The sequence below is a fragment of the Sesamum indicum genome, linkage group LG3 (genome assembly GCF_026168435.1).
Source record: "Sesamum indicum cultivar Baizhima isolate 11 linkage group LG3, ASM2616843v1, whole genome shotgun sequence".
In the NCBI taxonomy this organism is placed as follows: domain Eukaryota; kingdom Viridiplantae; phylum Streptophyta; class Magnoliopsida; order Lamiales; family Pedaliaceae; genus Sesamum; species Sesamum indicum.
Window position 1 is genome coordinate 5955935 of NC_142659.1, and position 24489 is coordinate 5980423.

The 24489-nt window shown below is 33.4% G+C and overlaps 3 protein-coding genes across 5 annotated transcripts; 1 reads left to right on the top strand and 2 right to left on the bottom strand.

Moving 5' to 3' along the window:
* Positions 1-3950: 3950 nt before the first annotated feature.
* Positions 3951-5681, top strand: LOC105157325 (rhazimal reductase 1-like). The gene is made up of 4 exons (XM_011073717.3): positions 3951-4302; positions 4722-4965; positions 5069-5248; positions 5427-5681. Exons 1-4 carry the CDS (start codon positions 3983-3985, stop codon positions 5649-5651), a joined length of 969 nt encoding a protein of 322 aa, XP_011072019.1. The 5' UTR covers positions 3951-3982; the 3' UTR covers positions 5652-5681.
* Positions 5682-5807: 126 nt separating this feature from the next.
* On the bottom strand, positions 5808-9655 carry LOC105157326 (uncharacterized). 2 transcript variants are annotated; one of them, XM_011073719.3, is made up of 12 exons: positions 9412-9655; positions 9235-9337; positions 8988-9090; positions 8557-8706; positions 7833-7964; positions 7447-7597; positions 7318-7356; positions 7167-7241; positions 6990-7049; positions 6454-6518; positions 6232-6322; positions 5808-6011 (listed from the first exon to the last, which is right to left on the bottom strand). In XM_011073719.3, exons 1-12 carry the CDS (start codon positions 9526-9528, stop codon positions 5967-5969), a joined length of 1131 nt encoding a protein of 376 aa, XP_011072021.1. In that variant the 5' UTR covers positions 9529-9655; the 3' UTR covers positions 5808-5966. The 2 variants fall into 2 exon arrangements, with proteins under 2 accessions (XP_011072021.1, XP_020547942.1); XM_020692283.2 differs by lacking the exons at positions 8988-9090; positions 9235-9337 and having other exon boundaries at positions 9412-9560.
* Positions 9656-10041: 386 nt separating this feature from the next.
* SETH3 (Sugar isomerase (SIS) family protein) lies at positions 10042-13317 on the bottom strand. Of its 2 annotated transcripts, none has more exons than XM_011073721.3 (3): positions 12482-13311; positions 12186-12409; positions 10042-10564 (listed from the first exon to the last, which is right to left on the bottom strand). In XM_011073721.3, exons 1-3 carry the CDS (start codon positions 13133-13135, stop codon positions 10408-10410), a joined length of 1035 nt encoding a protein of 344 aa, XP_011072023.1. In that variant the 5' UTR covers positions 13136-13311; the 3' UTR covers positions 10042-10407. The 2 variants fall into 2 exon arrangements, with proteins under 2 accessions (XP_011072023.1, XP_011072024.1); XM_011073722.3 differs by lacking the exon at positions 10042-10564 and adding an exon at positions 10592-11098 and having other exon boundaries at positions 12482-13317.
* Between the last annotated feature and the right edge of the window lie 11172 nt (positions 13318-24489).

Below are 24489 nucleotides of genomic sequence, written 5' to 3' on the forward strand. Positions count from 1 at the left end.
TTGGATTTATTCTTAGGCGTGCTAGGTTAGTACAAATATAAATATTATAGGCGTGTTACCTTGCTCATGGGCTAATAATGTCAGACCTATTAGATTGACTCATTTCCAGTATTTCTGGGATCTTGAAAAATGGTTGACCGGCATCAAGAACATAGATAATTAAGGTTGATGGGTAAAACCCACTTTATGCACGAGATATCTAAAATACCCTTAATGAAGGGCAATTTAGTCAATTATACACCTTAGATCTGCGTCTCCATAATAAGGCGGGTCGAACTAACCCAGACCCGGACCCGAATCCTACTTGAAGACCCCCACACAAGAACCGTCCGATTGAGGACGAGGGCTAGTAAGATAACGCCATGTGGCCCATGCAATAGTATCCACATGGGCCCTATAAATATCGCAAGACGTCATATTTCGAGGTAACTGAATCATTGACTTTTCGACCTACTACTTCTAATCGCACATTTTTACCTTGATCACACTAACTTGAGCATCGGAGGGTCGTTTTCAGAAACACACCCGACGAGCTTCACATTCTTGTTTCATTCTCAAGAACCCGATACTCGATCTTGGCGGAGTTAGCAATTAGCCGAAAGATCAACCTAGGTCGCTTAATTCAAGCAGGATCAAAGGTTGATTTTATATTAATAATTTATATATTAGAAAAACTATGAGATGGAATATAATTTAAATACTAAGTCATTTTTTAAATGATTCTAACTTCGATTTGTTTTGCACTTTTTTTCTTTTAGTTTCAAATATCCTCAACTTTCAGTTTTACATTATTGTTTAACTTATAATTATTTTTTTCAATTTATTCTCTCTAGAAAAGCAGTAGTTTTTGCTAATATCCCCTAAATGAGCAAATTAGCAACATCTACTTCTTGTCCTTAAACAATTGATTTAATATACTTTGCCACCTTATCAAAATGTTAGGGTTTTTGTGTTGAAATTTTGAGGTATTTATACTGTTATAAAAGAAAATTATGTTATTGTATCAATTTTTAAATATTTAAATTTATCTTTTAACTCATTCATAATCTTCAATAAAATTTGGTCATAACAGTGATTAAATTTTTTTAATGAATTTACTAAAATACCCCTCAAACTTCTTCAACTTCCGACACTTTTACAATTTTGAAGTCATTAATCCACGATTAATAATGAACTTATCAATAAAAATATTAATTATTTATAAATTTTTAATATTTTTGCAAACACATCAAATTGAATGACAATCAAAATAGGGTTTCGAATTTCAATAAATTTATCATATAGAATTGAATTAAAAGTAATAATATAATGTCAAACAAACACAATAAATAAATAAATAAATAAAAAATAGTAACACATGATGAACATTTAAAGAGATTGAAGGCATTTTTTGGTCAACCCAAAATATTAATACACCGTACATAAATAGAGAGGCAATTCAAAGATTCCACGCAACCTACCTAAGCAAATTTGCGTACAATTAATTAATTAATTAATTAGTATAGCAATCATTTCATCCCATGTGACTGTGTACCATATTTTATATAGGATTTCAAGAAATTATGTATGTTAAGTCAAAATTTTCATTTCATTACAGATGGATTATCATCATTATATCATAATATATATGTTGGATTTTTTTGGCCTATGCCCCAACCCACCAAAAGCCCTTACTTGGATGGCAGCCCACTTGCTATCCGACACATTATCCAACACGGCCCACAAACCCGACCCTTCTTCTACTTAACCCTATTCTTCTATTTTTTTTAGCCGGTGTCTCTTCATCTCCCTCTTTTCTCTCTCTGGTTTTATTCTCCTCGCGTTTTCGATGTTCTTGGAAATCTCTCACTATCTCACCTCTTTGTCTCTCTGATCTCTGTCTTCTATTTATATATTTTGGTTTCCTATGGTTTCTGTATTATATACAGAACGACAATAATAAAAATCTTTTTTTGTGAAATACTTTGTAAGAATATTTTCTATGTGGAAAGAAATTTTTTAGTGGATTTCTGAGTAATTCTAAGTTAAGCTTAAATTGTGCTTTGTGGGTCTTTGTGTTTTGGTGGCTTTGTAGGTTTTGCAATCGTGAGGGTTGCTGGCCGGTGCTGGCGGTTGGGCCTCCTTTTGGCGAATTTGACTTACTTTACCGCTTTTCATATTGTGTATTTTTATATGTTAATATTTCTTTATCCATTAATCTGTAAATTATTGTATAAGGATTTTTTAAACCCACCATTATCTCTATAATAGTTTTTTAGGGCTTTGATTTGGACTCGTCACTGTGGGATAAATTCCCAACAATACACATGGATCAAAGTGATGAGACTTTTGGCGGGTTGGATTAGCGTCAGTCCATGATACACTTAGATATAAAATCACAAGTTGTATGTTTTTAATGAAATTACAATAAATATATATATATATAATATTTAACTATAATTAATTAATATAGTTAATTATTAAATAGTAATAGACTCATAGCAAATAACTATTGATCATGACCGCACAATTGTTGTGACAAATAATTTTTTCATGGCTCTCAGTTGTGACAAATAATTTTTTCAAAGTGAAAAAGAGAATTTTTTTTAATCAATTATATTTAATTATAATTTTCAGTCATAACCATTAATATTATAGTCAATAATGATATTTTTTTCTAGTGGATTCCATCATAATTAGCTCATAATACATATTTGTGGGTTCATAAAATGGTGAATTTTGGATTGCAACAACAATATGATGTTTACTTAGATATTCATAATCATATTGTTTAGAGTTAAATTTGTTTACTAGAATATAATAACCATAAAGATTTGGAGGTGATATTACCTTTTTAGCCATAAATAAGATAGTTCAGTAGGCTATCTGAATTTTTGAGTAGCTATTTTAGCTGTTCGATCCCGATTCAAATATTATTGGTCGGATACTCGATGATTTTTTTTTTAATTTTTATTTTAAATCTTTTTTATTCTTTTAAATTAGTTTCTATCCTATCAAATTAACGATCATAATACCCTTCGCGACAGTTCATTGACAAATATTTATATACTATCTAGGATTCATCATTGTTAAATTATACTACTTCTGTTGCTTCTTGCAAGTGTGGAACAAAGTGTTTGTCGCACTTAACCAATTAATTCACCATTTTAAGTACTTACAAACCCTCTTTTATGAGAGCCATTGAAAAATAAACTTGAATTCTAAGTGCAAGATGCAGAACGATAACAACATGATAAAAAGCTAATATAATATTTAAAATAATAAAAATTTATTTCAATATTATACATATATATAAATATGATTTTCACCAAAATTCGAATTGCATTTTTTATTTTAAATTTAGAAAAAATACAAGCAACTCCCTTGTGATATTGCAAATGAGCAAATTACCCCCTTATGAAAAAATAAATAGCGATTTACTTCCCTGTATTTTTTAAATTACAACAATTTACCCTCTATGATTTTTAAAAATGAAACAATTTACCTCCCTATATAAGGAGGTAAATTGCTTCATTTTAAAAAGTATAGGGGGTAAATTGCTATATTTTTTTCATAAAGGGGTAATGTGCTCATTTTCAATATCACAGGAGGATAAATTGCTATTCGCCCTTTTAAATTTCATTGTATCTTCTAATTTATTTAACATATACATACATAACAATGCCGCTATTTATTACAATTTAAAAAGAAAAAATCATACACATCATACGTATACATATTTAATAAAGTAAAATATATAGTATAATTTGAAATAAAAAATTCAATTGGTAGGGTAGTAAGCTAGCCGGCTAAATTCAAGCTTCGAAATTTTCAAAAGAACCTGTCCTAAGAAAGTGTATATGGTATTCGGACACAATGGAGTACATGATAATAGATGTCCATAAAATCAACCTAATTTATTTTCAAGAATTAATTATGTCTCTATATATAGACATAAACGTTGCTGATTATTACAAGAAACATACAAGAATTCAGTATTTTGATGGAGAAATCATTGCTGGCCCCCGAAATACTCTTGAATTCCGGCCACAAAATGCCATCTCTAGCTTTAGGAACTGCGACATATCCCATGCCAACACCCCACCAGCTCACCTCCATCCTCATTGACGCCATCGCCGCCGGCTACCGCCACATTGACACCGCTGCCTCCTACGGCACTGAGGAGACCGTTGGACAGGCCGTGGCAGCTGCAGTGGAGCGTGGCCTCATTGGTAGCCGCAATGAGGTTTTTGTTACGTCAAAGTTGTCAACAAAAGACACTCATCGTGACCTCGTCTTGCCTGCCCTTAAGGAAACACTTCGGTAACTATTGCTTTGTTTGATTTTTTTTTTAAAAATTTTTTTTAGATAGGAATATAAGAATAAATATGCATGTTTGATTTTGTTGTGTATATCTCTGAATATGGTAAGGTTTTAGGGTGTTAAATGTTTAAGTTAGTGAAGCCGTAAGGAAAATAATGTGTGCTTGTAAAAGTAATTAAGATAGCCAAAATTATACTTGGGTATGAAGGGCTAGTATTTATAAATATGTCTGAACTGTACAATTACACATGTGCTGTTGTTACAAAAATGACCAAGTGATCATTGTACGTTCAAGTCGGAAGGAATCGTATGAGAATGCCGTTCGTGATGTTTTTGGTTGTCGTTTGAACAACTAAAAAATGAAACCAAACGGAGACTAGGTTTGTTTGACATGGAAGTGTTGTATGTGTGATTTGTAGGAAGCTGGGGATGGATTACGTGGATCTGTACCTTGTGCACTGGCCAATAAGGATAAAGCAAAGTGCTGACCCTTTCAATCTGAGAGAAGAAGACATGCTTGAATTTGATGCAAAGGGAGTTTGGGAGGGGATGGAAGAGTGTTGCAGATTGGGTTTGGTTAAGTCAATTGGTGTGAGCAACTTCAGCTGTGCAAAACTCTCAAAGCTCTTGGAGTTTGCCTCCATCCCACCAGCAGTCAACCAGGTGTGTGTGTGTGTGTGTGTGTGTCTGTGTAGAGACAATGGGTGATAACTAACATTATTGTTGTACTAGATCAAATGTGTGTGTGTAATGAATTTTATTATAGGTTGAGATGAATGTGGGATGGCAACAACAGAAAATGTTGGAGTATTGCAAGGAGAAGAGGATTCATGTATGTGCATGGTCGCCTCTTGCAGCAAATGGTGCTATTTGGGGTTCCCTTGCTGTCATGGACAGTCCAATTCTCAAAGAAATTGCAGCTGCTAAAAACAAGACCATAGCTCAGGTGATATATTTCATCACGTATATGCGGATGACCTTATCCTAGTATGTCAAAAAATTATGAACATAGGGAAAAATTGGTGTAGAAACCACATAAAATCTGTGTGTTCTTGCATCGATTACTTCATTACAACCTTGATATAAGACAAGTTTCTTGATGACTTGTTTTAACTCTGTGGAAGGTGGCATTGAGATGGATACATGAGCAGGGAGGAACTCCTATAGTAAAGAGTTTCAACAAGGAGAGGATGAAACAAAACCTTCAAATTTTCGACTGGGAACTCACTGTTGATGAACTCTGCAAGATTCAGAAGGTTCCTCAGGCTAAAGGGTTTAGAGGAGAAAGATTTGTTTTCCCAGAGGGGCAATACAAATCACTGGAACAACTCTGGGATGGAGAAATATAGCAAGAATATCACTTTCTGTACAAGTTTTCTTGCTCTTGGTCCAATCTAAATCAGATTTTGATAAGGAAAAGTATTGGTGGAACGGCTGAACATCCACGGAGATTGAGTATGTTATATTTCCAGAAACAATCAACTTTCAAAACCAAGAACAGCAACTCGCGAAATCTGTATGCTGACACTTTCATATAGAGGTTCAAAAAGTTTATGTACAATCAGAGGTTATCTTTACAGAGTTTCCATTGACGTGATTCTTTTCCACAAATAATCAATCGCTAACAAGAAATGCCTCTAATCAAGTTGAGAACACCGATCTTCTCACATAATATCTGATGCTGTTTTGTGAGAGCGATAGATTCGAATCTGAGGCAAATGAAGTTGCAATGACAAAAAGGAAACATATTTTAGAGAAAATTAGGAGAAGAGTGATTATATGGGATTGATTCAAGTTTGTAAATTTTAACTTGAAAGAAGAGAGATGATATTCAAGTGCATTACTATGACCATCGTGCAAAAATTGATAAGGTAGGTGACTCAAAAACAAACAGCTAGTGAATTACAGAACTGTATATCATTCCATTACCTGAGCAAAAGCATATATGGCTCGCAAGATCCTGGCGTAATCTGTTCCAAGCATTTGAATGACAACATCTGCTAACAAGGTACCCCACATCCTGCATAAGACAAGATCAGAGATGGTGAAGTTCACTACTCTGAGAGAATAGACAAGACGATGCAGAGTATTGACACCTCTGACACATGAACATCAATAAACGTTGACTTCAAAGCAAAGCAGAGTCCTTACATTGGACCAAGTAACTGAGTCACGCTCCTAAGCCCCAGATACCGAGTGGCAGCAGCTTTTAGACCCTGTCAAGTGTATTTGGTGTGAGGAAAACCTTCATAGCAACATTTGAACAAATTCAGCAGCTATGAACCATATGGAAGTAACTATCTTCCAAATCCAAACTTGAAATGTTCTTCACACTGAAACTAAAGTTATAAGTAGGAGAACGGAAGCTGCTTTTCTGATGGCCTGCTCAGGCATCTCAATTCTTTTCTCCTAGTATTATTTTTGGATGTTGAGTTGGGAAGTGTCGAGTTAGATATAGTTAATAAGCACAAAAGGATGCTCCTGTATATGTGTATGGAGGGCGAGTGAAGAAATTTAAGGAACAAAATGTCTTCAAAAATTAAGAATAGCGGCTGCTTGTATAAAAATATGAGCATGGTGAACATCATTGTTCTGAAAGATATGCACCAATAAACTGAAAGACAAAACTGATATTGAAGCAACCATATCGTTTAAGGAAATAAAATAGAAGGACCCAACAAAAAGACCTGTCTAGCAGCCAGCAATGCCACTCCCGATTCCAGGTTGATAGTTGCTAACTGTCCACCCTGGAAATGAAAATACTAGATTTCAGAAGGCCCACATGAGGAAAGCCATGCCAAGTTACAGTTTTATGTTCTAGCCTTTAAAAATTACGATCTAAGTACAAGAATATGATTGAGGACCTTCCTAATAAGTTCTTTCTTCATCTGATATTTTGCAGCTTCTGTAATCATCTTTCCTGATAATCTCCCTCCTAACTGAAACAACTTGGGGACTGCATCAGCATGAAAATTAAAAACCAGATTTCAAGATAAATCAAGGATTATCTCTTACCGATTCCAACAATTTCTCCAATGTAAGCATCCCACCTCCCTTAAGTACAAAGAGTCAGTTAATAAATAACTCAAGTGAACCCAACAGAGAGGAAGAAAGGAAAAGGTTCTCAAATGAAAACCACAAAACCTTCAAAACCATTGAGCGTAGATCCGCCGCTCCAATCCCTAGAGCTGCAAGCTTTTGTACCTTCCACTGGCTGAGTCCCAGTTCTAGGTTATTGGACCCATCAGAATTCTTTGAGTTGCCCTTAGAGCTTGAAGAACTTCCTGGTTCTTCACTATGGAAAGTAATAACAGTAAACATCAAGAAAACATATTCTTGAGTATACTAAGCAATGGCTTGTCTTACTTCTGATGTGCATATTCAGGCACTCAGAATAACATTTAAAACAAGAAAAACACATTTCGATCTTTATCTGGCACTGGTTCTACAGAATACTTCTCTTGATAATGCATTACTCATCGCGCTGGAGATTAATAGGGAAAGAAAAGGAATCAAGAGAAATTCTTTACCTTGAGTATTCTTGCAAGAGATGAAGGAAAATCTCTACTTCTAGATCTTCAGCAGACAATTTGGCTGAACAAGATACATTTAACTTTTTCCTTATCCCAAGCAACACATTTCTGTATGATGGTCTCCAACCCCTGGCAAGAAACAAGACAACAACTTGACCTTTTTCGCTCCAGATTCGTCACCGCCATATATTTTCTATGTCAGATTAGAAAGAAGATTCTGAAAAGCTTTGACTTCCCAAAGAAGGGAAAAGATAATACTATGTGCCAACACCAATCCCTGAGCAACTGAAGCATTGCATTGCCACTGATTCAGAAACAACTATTTACTTAATTGATGCCGTGACGATGAGAAGTCCTTTTAGCGCCTAAGTTCATTTAGGACCATCAATGTGATACTATTATTAACTTATATGCTTATCGTTTTGGAAAGTCTTTAAAGGGGTTCAATTATAAAAGAGAAACAGGTATATGCACACATCTAATATTCATGTACAAATGATCAATCAATATGGTAAAGATCGTAACTGGTTCAAATATTTTTCAATTTTGTCCGATACATTGAAAAATTTTAACATATATACATTGTAAGTATGGAAAGAATTATTTACCAATAAAGACAATACTTTTTCAGTAACATATCCAAATATACCTGTCTCTCTGAGCATTTTATATTGACGGCATAAAACCATAGCAACTACACTTAGCAAAGTTATAGAATAACCTCAATGTCGACCGTGCATCAGCTGCTAGGTACAAAAATCGAGATTCAAGCATTGAAATAAAATAGTCCCTCTCCTCTGGGTCTTCTCCGATCATAATGTGATCAACATCAGCCCTTTTCGTTATTGATTTCAACATTGGACTGAAGTAACTGAAAAATCAATATAGAGGGAGATAATTCCGCATAGAAAAAGAACTCATACTGCAAAAGAAGATCTCAAAAACTCAATGCACACTTATCATATGTAAAACACACATGATCAAAGAAAGGTCCGAACTAATGGAAGAGAGAGAGGAAAACGTAAATCTACAAGCATCAAAAAGTAAAATGTGTGAATTTCCAAATAGTCAACCTACTTCTTCAAGAAAATTGCTCTACAAAATCCAAAAGAATCCATTTTTGTAACCCATTTAAAGAACAGAGTGAAGCACCTTGGCCCAAATAAAATTCTTTCAAGCTCATATAATTCGGAATCAGTGGCAAGTTCAAGCACTGATCGAAGCTCCGGATCGTACGAACTGCTTCCACTGCCCTCTGGCAGCAAAACCAAGAAAGGAAGACGATATTAATAGTCGAAAAAGACCCTTTTTTTTCTCAGAAGAATTTCCAATCAAAAGCTTATTCAATGTAAAAAAAGAAAAAGACTTTAGAAACTATTAGCAGCACTGTGATAATCACCGTTGGAGTGTCTTGAAATTGAAACAAGAGGCGGAATTAACAAGAGCCTTGAGGTTGAGGATGCACCATGATTCAAATTAATCCTACTTGAACTAAAAAACAACTGCAGAAAAAAAAAATCCCAAATTAACATACAGAGTAGTAAATGTGGGAGTTAAAATCTTATGGAATACTTACCGGAAGAGTGTGAGAGAGGGAAAGTGATCGGGAGTGGTGATGGTGGAAGAAAGGGGTTTGACAGGCGGGATAGAGAGAATAGAGTGGTGGCGCAGTGGGAGTTGCCGGCAGAGACATGGGTGGTGGTGGGCGGCGCTTGCAGCTAAACCACTCACTCACTCTGAGTTCGGTCTAACGCAGTCATAAGGCAGTGCAGGGCCGGGCCTAAATCTAATTAAAATTAAACAAGAATAATTGTGGGCTTGCTCAGATTTTTGTGCAAAAAACTTTGGCAGTTACAATTTATTATAATATGAAAATAGACATAAATTTGAATTTATTGGTGTAAAAATTATCTATCTTTTTATATTAATTTTCAACAAGTTTATCCGAAAAGGAGATTTTTAAAAATTCTGGGAAATTTCTCTTTTTTTTATTTTACTGTCAATTAATTTTTCTTATATAAACAACTAATCACATGATAAATATTATGTATTTAACCAAAATCTATCTGAATGCGCATTTTTTTTCGAGTAGTTCAAGCCAGGATTTCATGAATAACAGCAAATATGGAGATATTTATCACATTATTATAATATATTTATTATTTTTGGTAATATTGAAATATTAATTGGATTGCCACCAGTGATGTGATACTATGAAATAAGAGTTGTGTCATTACTTAGGCACAAGGAGCAGTACTGCTGATACATAACATGCAAATGCAAATCTACTAATACTAATACTATTCCATGGGGTCGAAGGACTATCAAATATTGTAACCTTACAACATCTTTTACTTAACGATTGAACCATACACAATACTATGCATAAATCTTCATACAATACATCCGACCTTGGAAAACCCAAGCATGACTCAGGTCTACTCATCAAGTCTATTTTGCTTTCTCTTCGGTGCCAACAAATGAATCATGTAGATATGGTAGATGGAAATAATACAAAGAATAATAAATGTAACAGACGTGAAGGCCAGAGTGCAGCATGCCTGCTGCAGCATCACAAGCCGGCAGAGACCAGCCCATGCAACGTTACAATACCAATCAAGACATTATCATCATTAATGACAGGCAAGAACTGCACCGGTGATGGCGGAGACTCCATCTTCTGCATTGCTTCCACTGCCATTGCATCTGGACCGATTGTCCTTGGCTTCCTGGAACATAGTATAAAGTTTTTTAACTTTCTTTCCAAAGAGACAAGCAAATACTGATGACAGGCTGGATGACCATGACCACACAGCTAAAACAATTTGAAAGCCTATTTTGTCTCCAGCAGGTGATTGAATGTTGCATGTTTCAAATCAAACCTAAATGTGCATGTATGTGGGACCATGAAGGACGAAGACTAACAAGACTTCTCCAATAATTCAACACAAGTTTGTCAAGTTCATAAACAACAAAATATGTTGTCAGAAATTAGTATCATTTGAACAGGATCTGCAAAACCAGCATGCTTCATAAAACGAACACCACCCACCATCACCCTCTTCTCCATTCTTCCAGGCCTCTTTAACAGAACACTCTCCTTCCATGGACATGCACTTGTTTCCCATACTCAAAAGTGAATCCTACTTATCCAAAAAAATCCTATATGATCAATGTGATTGGTCTCCCAGTCAAGTCCCACCCAACATGCAGCAGACACAATTGACTAAGATCACTGATCTTTCAGACAGTAATCTGAACATCTGTAACAATGAAATCAGAGTGAGTTGCCAATAAATGAGGAGAAGTCCAATCAGAAACCCAACCATAAAGCAACAGTATCTGTTGCTTGGAGTAAGATAATGGCTTAACGATTCTTTAATTAGGGAGGAGGAATTATTGCTTATAACTGTAGAGTGAAATTGAAAATAGGAAAAATATGACTAGTGACAAATAGCAATCTGGGTATTCGGTCTGGGGTGTCAAGCCACACATCAAGTAAAATTAAATCTATAGGAACTTAGATTAGATACAACAAACAAACTTGGAAAGAAGACATGACAACAAAATATAGAAAACCAACAAATCATTATCAGCAGAGTGGAAACTCATTCCAGAATCTACTTGAACAATTTCGAAGAGGCACATATATGTGGTGCAAAAGAAAAAAAAAAGTGATTTGTGATGGAAATTGGCCATGCTTGGTCAATAGACTCCAAAAACCATAAATTGTGTTGTATGAAAGTCCGGTTCTAACCCAAAATTGCTTCATCATGCCATTAAGCAGCTTAATTGCAATCCCCAGTGCTCTGTGCCCAATCAGGACTACAACTCAACTTAGAACAAAGAAAGCCAGTTTGTCAATAGAAGGGGCAAACAAATTGCGGTTCTCGCCAGAGCATAAGAAAATATAAGATCCCTCCATTGCTTAGAAGTGATTATAGGTCGCCTGCTTACATATCATGATTATGCACTCAATTAAATAGCGGACTTCAGCTTCATGAAGAAATGGTAGTTAAGCTACATATACACATTGAGGTAGCACAAAAGGGGCTTGTTTGAGTCTCAGAATCTAGTTGGAAATCAGTTAATTAAGTGGTGTTCATAGACTCAGAAAGTGTTTACGCGGATTAATCCTTCAGTAAGGCAATTCTGCTGACTTAAAACTCCGTAATTCTTCTCATAAATGCACAGAGAGCAGAGGAAACTCGAACTAGTGCGCACAAAAGGACATGACAAGGGCTTGTCTTCATCTGATCTTCCTAAATGAAGATGCAAACACGGTAACGAAAAGGCATACTTTAATGAGCTGTAACTATTGTTTCAGGGACAATGAGCAGAGAAATATACCTATTACACATATTCCCAACCGTTAGCTTGAAAATTCCCTCACCGCTGGCCTTCAGTGTGCGCCGTAAATCACCATCAGTAAATGTACCTAGCAGATGATAATCGTCGTCTATAACGAGAAGGCATCCACAGCCTTTACTTGTCAGCTCGACCAGCTGATCCATGATGAGATCATGTTCCATGCAAACTGGAAGCTCTTCTTTCTTTTTCATAAGATCCTTCACCTGCAACCATAATGGCATAAAATTGTAAAGATTTGAAAAAAGGAAGAATAAAACCAAAACCCAGAAATTCACCTTGAAAATCAAACTCTTTCCGATCCTCCCAGCAGGGTGGTTCGCCGCATACTCTTCCTTGCTCAAATTCCTAGCGCCCATAAGCGCGATGGCAACCGTATCCCCAAAAACCATCTGGATCGCTGTGGAGGTCACCGGCGCCAGATCAAAGGGACACAATTCTCGCTCCAGCGGCAAATGCACATTCAGATCACACAACCCCGCCAACCCATTAGGTTTCACCGACGTCACAGATATCAAATAAACCCCCTTGGCCTTGGCGCAAGGCACAAGCCTCAACAATTCCTCCGAATTCCCACTCTTGCTGAACAGAACCAACAAATCCTTAGACGACAAAATGCCGATGTCCCCATGAAGCGCGTCGACAGGGGATAAAAACCCGGACTTCACACCAAGCGACACCAGCGTCTGCGAGATCTTCTGCGCCACAAATCCGGATTTCCCGACCCCAGAAAAGAAAATGGTTCCCCTGGCATTCAAGAGGGTCTGCGTGAACGTTAGGGTTTGGGAGAGATCGAGGTTTTGGAAGAAATGGTTGAGGTACTTCTGCTGGCATTTGAAGAGATTGAGCAAATGGGTCTGATCCAATTTGGCTTTGGATAGATTCGTTTCTTCGTCTTCAGGGGCTGGAAAGGGGAGAGAAAGAGACCCCATTTTCGCTGTGTGTTTCTTGATCTTGAATTGTTGGTTAAATGGTTGGAGTGTGAGCGGCAGCGCGGGTGATGGAAGAAATTACTATGTATAGTAACTTCTCCTGCAACATGCTCACACCTCATCAATAATTGTGGGTTGTGATGGGTATAGATATGGCCCCCGCCCCATTTCTTCCTGCAATTTTCACACCCTAATTCACATACTATGCTCATTTCACTCTTCCCACCTCAAAATTCTACTTTAATGTCCTTTATTTTATAATATGAGTTATTTGATTAATTGTATTATATTTATTTAAATTGTTTGGATTGAATGATTCGATCCGCCTAAATAAATGGTTGAATTAATCGTCGTTTATTTTAATAAATACAATTGAATATTATTAAATTAAATCTCTTATCTAACAATATCTCGCATTGTTTTTTCAGGACCATGACCGATTTTGAATTCATCAAACTCTATTATTTTAATAAATACAGCTGAATATTATTGAATTAGATCTCTTATCTAACAATATCTCGCATTGTCTTTTAGCATGAACGATTTTACATTCATCAAACTCTGTTGAGCTATTGATAAATCAAGATAACTTACCAAGCCTAGAAAGGGTAAGAGAAGTTATCTTGCTTACTCAATTATGGCATCCTCAGTAATTTTGATTATTATATCCCTCATCGAATATAAAATAGATTTTATTAACTATTATTTTAAAATTATAAATTATTTTTGTACACTTCCACACACCATATAAAAGTTACAGAAATTCAAAAAAAATTTCGCAATTATCTTATTCGATCGAGATCTATCGATCATTTTTTTTAATTATTAAAATAAAACGATTCCTTATTTAAGAGAAATAGTAATTTATATTGGATTGACGATAAAAATCAAAATTTATAATACAAAAAAATACTTTGTAAATATATATTGAATAACTCATCCAACTTAATAATGAAAAATAATCGAAACCTTGGCAGTTTGCATTTTCAAGATACAGAATTCTTGGCACAATTTCCGGTGAGATTTTCATTGGAAAAAATAAATAACAATCAGCAGGGCCAATTTTGTAATTTGAATAAATATGTGGGTGAAATATAAAATTTCCATTACAATTTAAAACGTGGTGTCGGTGGATTTTCAGTTCACATGCACATCTCCATCACATATTGATTATTTTCACAATCAACTTTTGTGGAATCTCCTTTTTGTGGGAACTTTTGTATATATTGTCAATCAATATTTCTGTGTTATAATTTTATCTTTCAATCTAAGCATCACATCGCGAATTTGAGGTCTCATAATTTTAGATATCAAAGATATTGATGTCAACATAAATAATTATAATCGTAATCGGTTTATTTCAATTAATGATAGTTTATTGCTCTTATTTCAAAATAAATAAATAAATAAAAATAAACATCACACGGTGTGGCCATGTCTCACGAGGTGCCTTTCGCAAAGCGCAACGTGTGGCTAGTAGTCCGCTGACTACGTCCGCCAATCTCCACACACACTCTCGCTCGGCACCAACGCAGCGCGCCGACAGGAATCACAATAGGGAGGAACAATCACACAACAGCAAATTGCACACCCAATTTCAGAAAGGAGCTTTTATTAATGCTGAAAAGTGCGTATACAGTAGACAACGATGCTAGAGCAAGGGGATCGCCTTGAGGAGGACTCTAACACGTCACTAAACTAAGCTTCTTGAACTCATTTCCCCTATAATAGGTTTAAAAAAAATAAATCCTACTGTAAGCACTAGATATTGAAAAAGCTGAAAAATGCACCTCTGGAGTCGTAACATCCCCCTGAGCAATCTAAACAACAGAAAGCAAATAACAAAACAGTAAAACCAACGCCTATGACTCTAAGACTGCGAATGTCCATCGTCTGTCGGTGAAGGTTGATTAGTCGGCCATGTAGAACGGTTGAATGGTCGAAGTGCACGTCAAGGGTGCCGAGCACGCGGGCGGCCCTTGACACCATGTAAGTTACACAACATGATCGTGTTCTAGTGCTAGTGCTCTATTAGTTTCAACTCCCAATTTAACAGTTGAACCAAATTTGCATATATTTGTAAATATTAGTGATCAAAAGCGAATAAGTAGTTATACAAGGACCAAAATTGTAGTTGATCCTACTTAAAATTTATTTGATGTTAGATATAATTTTTTTTTTTGTGTGTTCTACAAAAGTAACTCCACCTTATTTTAACGTTACTACACCAATTCTTTTACTGTGTCCATAATATTGTTAAATTATTTTATGAGTTTCTCTATTTTTTTCAGACTTAATTTTTTAATTTATATATTTTATTTTTATTCTTAATATATTTTAAAATATAAAATATTATTTAATATGTACGCAGAAACAACGTAACACGACTATTATATATTTAAAAAAGAAGTTTTGTTAGCGACATGGGCCACTCAATGTTAATTTTCCTTCTACAATAAAATATGATGATTTAATATTCTTTTCTAAAAGGTTGTTTAATAATGTCAAAAGATCTAAAAGTTTTAATCCAACATTAAAATTGTAAAATTAATTTTTTATACTATATAAGTTAGTTGAAACTAAAAAACTTGTGTTTGGTTGTCGTATTGGGCCACATTCAAATTGGGCTAAGTTGGCCCAGTTCATTTAAATATGCAATCTGACAGCAATTTTCCACACTAACATCAGAGCCCTTTTCTATAGGGAAATTATTTAAAAAATATGAAAAAAAAAGAAAATTAGAAATTTAATGTTGTTATGAAAAGTTTAAAGATTTAAGTGGCACCGTGTTTACAAAATGCGGTGTCAGAAATTTTGTTTTAAAATTTTTTTTTTATTGTGTCACCACGGTGACACATTTTATAAAAAAAAAAAATTTATAATGAGCCACCGCGGTGGCTAACTGCGGTGGCCCATTATATTTAAAAAAAAAATAATATCATGAGCCACCGCGGTGACTGACCGTGGGCCACGGTGGCTCCTATATATATAAAAAAAAATTAATTTGATGTTAATTGCAATTAACATTTGTGAAGTGGGCCAATTTGGCCCAATTCACAAATTATATTTTTTTTAATTTTTTATAAATTAATTATATTTAATTACTTTTTAAAATTATATTAATTTTAAAAATATAATAAAACATACAAATGTAATAGTGTATATTTTTCTATACAATTCTAAAAAATGCAATTAACCATACTGGTAAGTTTGCGACAGTGTTGGAACCCTTCGATTGAAACCCGAGGTTAGATTCAAAATTTAGAAAAAAATACAAGTAATTCTTGTAATACTATAAATGTATAAACTATTATCTTATAAAAAAATTAGTAATTTACTTTTATTTATTTTTTAAAATACAATAATTAATGAAGCAATTTATTTTATATTTAAAATAAATAAATTTATTATTTATAAAATAGAAATTTATCTCTTGGTATTTTTTAAAATAAAATAATTTATTTTTTATATATAAAATAAATTACGTTATTTATTATTATATTTTAAAAAATAAATAAAAGTAAATTACTAATTTGTTTATATAAGATAATAATTTATACTTTTGTAAGATTACAAGAATTACTTGTATTTTTTTCTAAATTTTGAATTTGGCCTCGGGTTTTAATCGATTGGTTCCAACACTGTCGCAAACTTATCAGTATGGTTCATTGTATTTTTTCAGAATTGTATAGAAAAATATACACTATTACATTTGTATGTTTCATTGTATTTTTAAAATTAATATAATTTTAAAAAATAATTAAATATAATTAATTTATAAAAAATAAAAACATATATAATTTGTGAATTGGGCCAAACTGGCCCAATTCACAAATGTTAATTGCAATTCACAATTTGTGAATTGCAATTAACGTCAAATTAATTTCTTTTTTTTATATATAGGAGCCACCGCGGTCGCCCGGTGGCTCATGATATTATTATTATTTTTTTAATATAATAGGCCACCGTGGTGGCTCATTACCTTTTTTTTTTTATAAAATGTGTCACCGCGATGACATAATAATTTTTTTTTTTTTTAAACAAAATTTGTGGCACGGCGTTTTGTAAACGCAGTGCCACTTAAATTTTTAAACTTTTCACAACACCACTAAATTTTTAATTTTCTTTTTTTTTCATATTTTTTAAATAATTTCCCCCTTTTCTATTTGAACCCATTTTCAGACTTTTATCCATAAATTAAAATTAAAATTTAAAAATAAATAATAAGTAAATTTCAGACTTTTATCCTTAAATAAAAATTAAAATTAAAAAACATAAAAATATGTAAATTTTCAAGGACATTAATTTTATTCTGCTAACATTATTTTTTTAGGATAAATTATAATTAGCTCCCCTGATATTTGATATAATTACAAATACCCTTTTATTGTTTAGAAAACTATCAATACTCTTTTAATTTTAATATTCATCTAACAATTAACTCAATATGATTTTCATTCTTTTTTTTTTTTTAAAATAGACCAAAATGCCTTGTATATTATAAATTATAATTTTACTTATTTTTTAAAATTTTTTGAAAAAAAATTAGGAACTAAGTTGATAGTCTTTTTTACAAAAATAAAGTTGACAATTTCAGATCTGCATCCAAGATTTATATAATTTGATCAAACATCAAAAGGGAAAGGGTCGACCGCTGAGACGTGGATTCAAACTACAGATACGCAGCCCTACTAATAGAAGGAATACGAACCATGAACGAAGAAAGGCTTGTGAGAAAAAGAAAAGACATATTGGATAGTGATTATGAGGTTCCAATAATTGACTGGAAGGGACAGCAAAAGCCTCCGCCTTTCCATCCCATGGATAGATAGAGAGGGAGGGCAGAGCTTTTGGTTTTTTCATGTTTGTAAAAAGTTGAACAATGAAAATAGATGGCGAGTGGCTGATTGAATTGATCAGGTCATGAAGCTTGAAGCACGTTTCCCTTGTGTGGCCTGATTTATCACAATTATCGCAGTGTTGTCCTCTCTTGTCTATGTACCCCTTGCATTGGCTGCCTCCTTTTAATGCACAATCTCTCTTTCCCCCTGCCTGAACCTGCAATGCATACTGTCTACATTTTCAGTTCCTTCCATGTTAACTTTTGGTTCTCAACTCGCAACATCATAGAATATGCTCTGTTAACTGAGGGGATTGGATCAATTACTAATAATTGGTCTCTCATATGATCAAAACTCTCACTTAAGCCCATAAGAAATTGTATTAACTTGGTAAAAGCAGTTTGTTCTACAATGTCCTTAGAGACTCTACAGGTATAGCCTCCACAAGTACATTGTGGTGTAAGAGACAATACATCTAATTCATCACATACTGTGCGTAATCGCGAGAAGTATTCCACGACTGATATGTTCCCTTGCTCAAGCGAGGCAAACTCCCGTTGTAATTGATACAACATTAGGTCATTACATTGTCCGTATCGTTCTTCCAGATCTAACCAAAAAGTTCTAGCTGACTTCGCGTACATATATCCACTAACTATCTCCTTCGATATGCAATTCAAAATCCATGTTGTGACCACACTATCAACACAGATCCATTATTCAAAATATGCATTAGTTACATTCAGTTTCAAAGTTGTGCCGTCGATAAATCCTAGTTTCATCTTGACACGCAAGGCTCGCTTAATGGCATAGCTCTAAGTAAGGTAGTTGTGCTTAGTTAAGAGTCTACTAACAAGAATCATAGCAATGTGATCTGAACCGTGCAATTACAAGGTTTTTGGTATCTGCTATTGATTTTCATTACCTTCCTTTGTTCTCGTTGGCGTGGTCGGCGACTACTTTCTATTGCATCCACTATTGTAGCTATTATCGAGATTTTCAGATACACTGCTTGTAATGTATCTCCTTAACGGCCACGATATGCTCTAATACCAAATACAAACTTGGCTTTCTGTTGAAACAATTGCTAAATCCATTAGAGAGTGACAGGGAGAATTCATCTTCTCTGATTGTATTGCAAAAATCAAGTGGGTCAAATGTACAGAGGACGAATTTATATCTGTGACATCCGTAGAGTTTTTATGTAATTGGGAGACTAATTGATAATTGTTGAAAATTTAAATTAATTAGTAAATAAATTATAGACTGAATTTGGGATATAATAAAACTTGAACGGATTAATTGGAGTTTTTTATAATATTTAGGGACAAATTATATTAATTAAGAATATTAGGAAGGACGTAATGGGTATTTTGAGATAAATTAAATTAAATTAATAAAATAGTAATAATATTATATATATATAATAATGTATATATACATATATATAATAGTATATATAATGATGAGAGAAGACGAGAGTGGATGAGAGTGGCGGCCAGCTCACTTCTCTCTCCTCTCTCTCATTACACATATATAACATTATACATATGTAAATTCTTAATTTAAAAAAAAACTTGCAATTTCTTGCGGGCGAAGAAGAAACAGAAAGGTAAGAATTTATATTTTAATTTTTAATTAATTTATTTTAATTATTATTTAATTAGTTCTTTTATTAAATATAGTTTATATTGAACGGTGAACTATTTAATCGGAATACTTTACGATTTTGGCTATTTAAATTAGTGTCGAATTAAATATCACATTTGATATAAAAATGATATAGTTGGTTAATTAAATTATTAGATTTGTTAGATTTAACTATTATTATGGCTAATTTCCACAATTCCATCGGAATGATTAACCAAATATCTAATTTTATGTATTATTATTTAATTAAATTATACAGCAACGATAAATTGATAGAAAATTCATAGAAATATTTCGAAAATTATATTTAAAGAATAATGTTATCAAAAAGAGAAGATGAGGTTTTAATGATAATCTCCTTTATGGATGTTATTAACGACTGTTATAAATATATAAGGTGTTTGATTAAATAAATTCTTATGAATTAGTTGATAAATTAAATATATGTTTGAGAAGCTTAAAAAGGTAGTTATTTAAAAGAAATGGAACAGGGGTTGGGCTTTAATATAAGTGGAATACTAAAAGATTGGTATAAAATGTACGAACATTATATAATATTTTATTTAGAGTTTATGATATTCTAGATATATTGATTATACGTATAATATTCTATTATAGGCGTGGCGACAAAATAGAGGGTTGAGCAGTCCCTCGTGAAATCGAAGCATTTTGGGAATTTAAGGTAAGTATAGTTAATTGGATTTATATATATAGCTATATGTGTAGTATTGTATTTATATATTGGTTCTTGGATGTGATCGTCAACTTGGCTTTATACTTATATACGTGGGTTTCTTATATTGATTGTTTATATAATTAGTTGTGAATTATTTGTTAGATTACCATAACATTGATGAAATTGTTACTATGTGTTATATGATTGTAAAGTAAGGAGATATGATTATGTGATGATTGTATAATTGATTATTGTATGAAATCAAATTGGGAGTAATTATTATAAAGAACAGAATGATGATCATGATTGAGATAAAAGATGATGCTTACCTAGTTGGGAACGCAGTCAATGGTTTATGAAAATGTGCTTGATGATGATGTGATATGAAAAATATCTGAATTAAGCTAGGTACCATGGCGTGTAGGGTACTGGGGTATTTCGGGCAGCGGGAAATATCCTGTGCTGTTAGCTACACACTGGGGTGGTGTGGGGGTACCATGTTTGTTGTGATGTCCTTTGCTGATATTGCTACACAGCTGAAGTAAAAGAGTGTGGGGATATCACATACAACGGGTATCCTGTGTTGTATATGATATGACGATGAGAAGATGATGGCCGCCAAAACCATTAACTAATGACTACTCCAATTACAGTAAGTAGGGCCGTTAGCTAATAAACAATAACGTCAAATATTATGTCGTGGATTGATTTACAGTTGTGAGTATGTATTACTACTTATATCTGATGTTGCTATATGACGAATGACTGTTTGTCGATGTGACTGCATGTACGTAAATCGTTGCCTGTGTATATATATATATATAGACTGATTAGCTATACTTATTGAGTAGGCAACACATTCCTTGCCACGTACTTTTCAGGGAATAAGTCACACTGATTAGCCACATTGGATTTTTAGCGGTGTCGTCGTCTTTATAAGGTGGGTCAGCCGTGATATCTGAAGTCAGAGTTTTGGCGGTTTGGTTGTTAGGTATTCTAATCTTTTATCCGGTTGTAGTTAAAATTGTGATACTATTTTCCTTGAGGTTATGTACATGAAGATATCTAGTGTGGGTAATATAAACTTTTGGTAGTATATATTATCTTTTGTGATATATATAATACATTAATAAATTAGAATTTATTTTACGGGTTGAAAAGAAATTTCTTATAGAAAGAGTTCTAATTAAAGAAAGAATGAAACAGTGATAATTAAATATAGCGAGTAGGAGTGCTCCAATATCTCAGCAAAATAACTGTATACTAACTAACTCAACTAATTGGCCTACTAATATAAAACGTAATAGGCTAACTAACAAAAGCATGAAAGTAAAATGCGACTTCTACACCTTAATGTCACACACATTCGTGTATGTATGCAACCCTATTTTCAAATTATAATTTATTGTTATTTTTTTATTAAAAAAAAAAAAAAGAAAAACATCATTTTCAAAATAAAATATAATAAAAAATCTCTACGGGCGGCCGATGCAGCCATTTGATTTGTATCCTTCTTGTCCACACATGTCTTGTTGCAAGCATTAAAAACGAATGAGTAGAAATACATCATTTTCACTACTTCTTTCTTATAACCTTCAACTATATATAATTTTTCACTTAATTATACTTACACCCCATTTAAAAATATAAAATTATATTTATATCCTCTTAAAAAAATATTCATTTACACATGACCCTCTTCTGTTAGGATTTAAATTAGGGGGAGGGAACTGACGTCAATAAAAAAATTTATGAAAAGATCTAATTTTGTCCCACATTTAATATTTTCAGGTATATTTTTGCACTTATAATGTGATAAATATAATATATATATATATATATATATATATGAAGTAAGGTTAATATTATTATTTTTTTCCTTTGTAGGTATAAAATTATTACATGGGAATGTTAAATGAGGGATAAGATTGAGAATTTATGTCATCTTTTTTGCCAATATTAGCAATACTTTCATCCAAACCATAACGAAAGGGGGTTGGTGATAAATGGTGAATTTTTAGTGGGAATGTAAATATAATTTTGAAACGTTCTTTTGGGGAAGTATAATTTTGCGTTTTTAAAGGGGATCTAAATATAAATAATTAATTCTATTTTTTCAAAAGATTATCTATCAATATTTATTTTATAATTGATTTGAAAATAAAAACAACAAAAAAATCTATCATTTCCAACAACAAACAAAACAAGACAAGACAAAGCTGATGATGTTTCCTAGGGATATTCCTCCCCTAGCAAACCTCTGTATACTACAAAACATGATGTACCATTACTTTAAGAAAACACTATGGTTGTCTTGCCTATATATACGTAAAAAACACATCCTTCACCTCTACACACACACAAGTGAAAGAGAGAGAGAGAGAGAGAGAGAGATGTAGAAGAAGGTCGTAGCTAGCTATGGATGGGTGGAAAGACTAGTTCGGGACTGGGATATGAAGTACCTCTATTGCTATTTTGATCTGCATGTGTTAGAGGTTCTCCAATACCCCGGTCCTTAACAAGTCTTCTTCTACCGTTACCATCATCAATTGGTTCACATGTTTTTTGTGATGTAGATTTTTATAAGATTTAAGGCCATTGTGTAAGCTCAAACGTAACTCTATTTTTTTTTATGTGTGTGTATTTTGTGGGATTGTTGCTTTTCAATTTTTGTAGGAAATAAGAAAATTAAAGAGCGTGTTAGATCATAGAAAAATACTCGTATATATATCTGCATATGGTTATATAAGTTTTTTGAGTAATTAAGATTGCACAAAAACCTGCACGGTCTTATGTATTTTTGTTTTAAAATAGAGATTAATAGCAATTTAACTTCTTGTGATATTACAAATAAGCAAATTATCCCTCATAATAAATAAACAATAATTTATCTTCCTGTGTTTTTAAAATAAAGTGATTTATTTACCTTTCTATCTAAGGAGGTCAATTGCTTCATTTTAAAAAACACGAGAGGATGGGGGTAAATTATTGCATTTTTTAAAAATATAGGGAGGTAATTTGCTTCTTTTTTTCTTCATAGAGAGATAATTTACTCATTTACGATATCACAAAGAGATTGCTTACATTTTTCCTCTTATATAAATATTAATTACGTTGGAGGTCATTTTTGCAGTGTATGGAAAGGGATGAGAGAGGGGTGTGATGATCAGAGTTCAAAATTATTTTTTTATAGGTTTAAAATGTAATAAGCGCCTTCCGAAAATACTAATTAATTCTGAAAATGTAATAAGTATAATTTTGCGTTTTAAAGGGGATCTAAGTATAAATAATTAATTCTATTTTTTAAAAAATTATCTATCAATATTTATTTTATAATTAATTTGAAAATAAAAACAACAAAAAATTCTATCATTTTCAACGAAAAACAAAACAAGACAAGACAAAGCTGATGATCTTTCATAGGGATATTCCTCCCCTAGCAAACCTTTGTACACTACAAAACGTGATGTACCATTACTTTAAGAAAACACTATGATTGTCTTACCTTTATATATGTAACACAAACATCCTTCACCTACACACACACAAAAGTGAAAGACACGCACAGAGAGAGAGAGAGAGAGAGAGAGAGAGAGAGACGTATAGAAAAAGATCGTAGCTAGTTATGGATGGGTGGAAAGACTAGTTTGAGATTGGGGTATGGAGTAACACTACTGATAGGGGACACCCAAATTTACCAAAATACCCTTCATTAAGGGTACTTATGTAATTATCTCGAGTAAGATCCGCGTCCTACTCAAGCTGGTGGGGCGAAACCCACCCCAAAGATAGAAGACCCGACTTATTAAGAGCCGTCCGATCTGAGACGCAATTACCCAAATGATTACACGTGGTCCAAGCCATCATACACACCTAGAACTATAAATACCGCGACGCTTCATTTACTGAGGTAACTGTTCTTTAATATATTTTCGACCTACATCTTCAGCTCACACATTTTTACCTCGAACAACTCTAACTTGAGCGTCAGAGGGTCATAGTCGGGGATACACCCAATGAGCCTCACGTTCATATTTCTATCCTCAAGACCCAATCACTTGATCTTGGGAGGATATGTGGCAGCGTTCCATCTACCGGTCGAGGTCGCATATTTCGAGCAGGATCAATTGGCGGTGTCTGTGAAAAATCTGAGGATCGCCAAGATAAGCATGGAAGGATCTTCGAGG